Source organism: Hipposideros armiger, unplaced genomic scaffold (genome assembly GCF_001890085.2).
Source record: "Hipposideros armiger isolate ML-2016 unplaced genomic scaffold, ASM189008v1 scaffold_1552, whole genome shotgun sequence".
NCBI lineage: Eukaryota > Metazoa > Chordata > Mammalia > Chiroptera > Hipposideridae > Hipposideros > Hipposideros armiger.
Window position 1 is genome coordinate 45476 of NW_017732902.1, and position 2127 is coordinate 47602.

Genomic DNA, 2127 nt, shown 5'->3' on the forward strand with positions numbered 1-2127 from the left:
CCCGGGTGAGGCGGATCGGTCGCCGGCCTCTGGACAGCAGCTCACAGCAGCTCTTGGCAGCTCACACCGGCTGCCAGCCACTCACGCTGGCTGCTGGCCACACACAGTAGCCCATGGCAACCCACTGCAGCTCCACTGCAGCCTATGCCGTCACCGGTGACTCACTGCAGCCCAGCTCCAGGTGGAGCTGTTGTTCACCATCTTAGCTGTAGAGGGTGCAGCGTCACTGGCCCCCATGTGGAATCTGAACTGGGGCCCTGCTGCTCAGAGCTCGCGCTCCCAAGCCAGCTCTTAACCAACGCACCACTCGGCCGGCCCCATTTTTATTTTTAAATGTATAAAAAGCCTAAGGCAATTTTCCCCATTGTAAAATAACCATAGAACTCTTCCTCCTTGTTCTGGGGAGGTACACGGTCCCACAGCCTGCTGCTGAAGTGACAAGGGGGTCTCCTGGTTGTGACAAGACTGGGGAGAACTCTCTCAAGTCCTTTGGGCCTCCATTTTCTCATGTACAAATGCGTGATTTGGGCTGGTTCTCTTTAGACCTCTTTGAAGTGGGAAATCCTGTGTGCTTAAGTTTTAGATGATTTAATTCATGTTAATAATCTTTCTAAGTAGACCTAGAAGGTACTGGAATGGATTGTTAATTTTGTTGAATGTGGATTTAAAAAAATGGTTTAGGACGAAGCTATCTATGCTACATTAAACTTTGTATTTTTTAAAAATCACTGCCATTACAAATATTTTATCCTTTTCCAAACCCACAAAGGAGGAAAACGAAATGACCAATTTGAAGCCCCTACTTCCCTTGCGATGCCATAGCTGAAACATTAAGAGTAAATAAAAAGGAAAAGAAGAAAAATAAAAGAATAATTAAAGGCATGAGAAAAACACTAACAAAACATCCTTAGAACATATAAAAATTAATGGTGATTCCCTTTGATTTTCACTTATTCCATGGAAGAAATTATTATATTACGGGACACAGGGAGAAGCTGACCACCAATAAAAACAGAATCTTTTTATGACACTTTGTCCTAGACCTGTTCCATTGAAGAGAGTGACAAAAAATGGCAGGGTCTGCCATAATGTGGACAGAAAAGCAACAATTCCCTAACCAGTCTCCCTGCTTCCCATCTGTCTCCATGCCCTACACTGCCCTCAGGATCTTTTTGAAACACAATCTGGCCAAGTCACTCCACTGCTTAAAATATACCCATGGATCCCCTGAACATACCAAATGAAACAAATTCTTTAGAATGCCATCCAAGCAATCCTGCTCCTGGTTATCTGCCCAAGAGAATTGAAAACATACATCCACACAAAGACTCATACATGCATATTCACTGCAGCTATGTTTGTAACAGCCCAAAGTAGAAAAAACCCAAATGTCAACGGGTGAAGAGATAGACACTGTGTGGTATAGCAATACAATGGCATTCCACTCTGCCATAATACCAACACGTGCAACAACATGGCTACATCTCGAATGCATTATGTTAAGTAAAAGAGGCCATACTCGAGACTACTGTCTGGGTGATTCCCCTTACATACCTTTTGGAAAAGGAAAAGCTGTAGAGAAAGAAAACAGATAAGTGGTTTCAGAGGCTGGGGGGTGGGGAAAGAGGTTGACTATAAAGGGTACAAGAGAATTTGGGGGATACAAAGTTCTGTATCTTAACTGTGGTGGATAAACTGTATCTAGATCCCTATGCATATGTCAAAACTCATTAATGCACACTTGGATACATATAGTTTTGATTTACTGTATGTAAGTAAATTATACAATAACACAGACTTAACTAAAAAGTTATAAGGAAGAGATAAGCCACATGATCTCAATGAAGACTCTTATTAGAGGTATAACAGTATGAAAAGCATTTGGGCATAAAAACATACTTTAAAAAATAAAATTCAATCTGTTTTTTAACCCCTCCCTCCATGAACCCATCAGGAAGTAATTCAAATTCAACCATGTTTAAGAGGTTCCACCCTGCACACACACACACACACACACACACACACACACACACACACAAATGCTCTTCTAGACCTAACTAGGCCCTCAATGACATCTGTATACTTTCCTTATTTATTATCCCAGGTACCTTTTCTGGTCTTGAATGC

The 2127-nt window shown here is 42.0% G+C and overlaps 1 protein-coding gene across 1 annotated transcript in view; it reads right to left on the minus strand.

Annotated features, from left to right (window-relative positions):
* Positions 1–292: 292 nt before the first annotated feature.
* LOC109377781 (aspartyl/asparaginyl beta-hydroxylase-like) overlaps positions 293–2127 on the minus strand; it is a 105366-nt gene continuing 103531 nt past the window's right edge. Inside the window, exon 18 of the mRNA XM_019634225.1 lies at positions 293–822. Coding sequence (XP_019489770.1) covers positions 800–822 — 23 coding nt within the window. The 3' untranslated portion in view covers positions 293–799. The remainder of the gene's footprint in view (positions 823–2127) is intronic.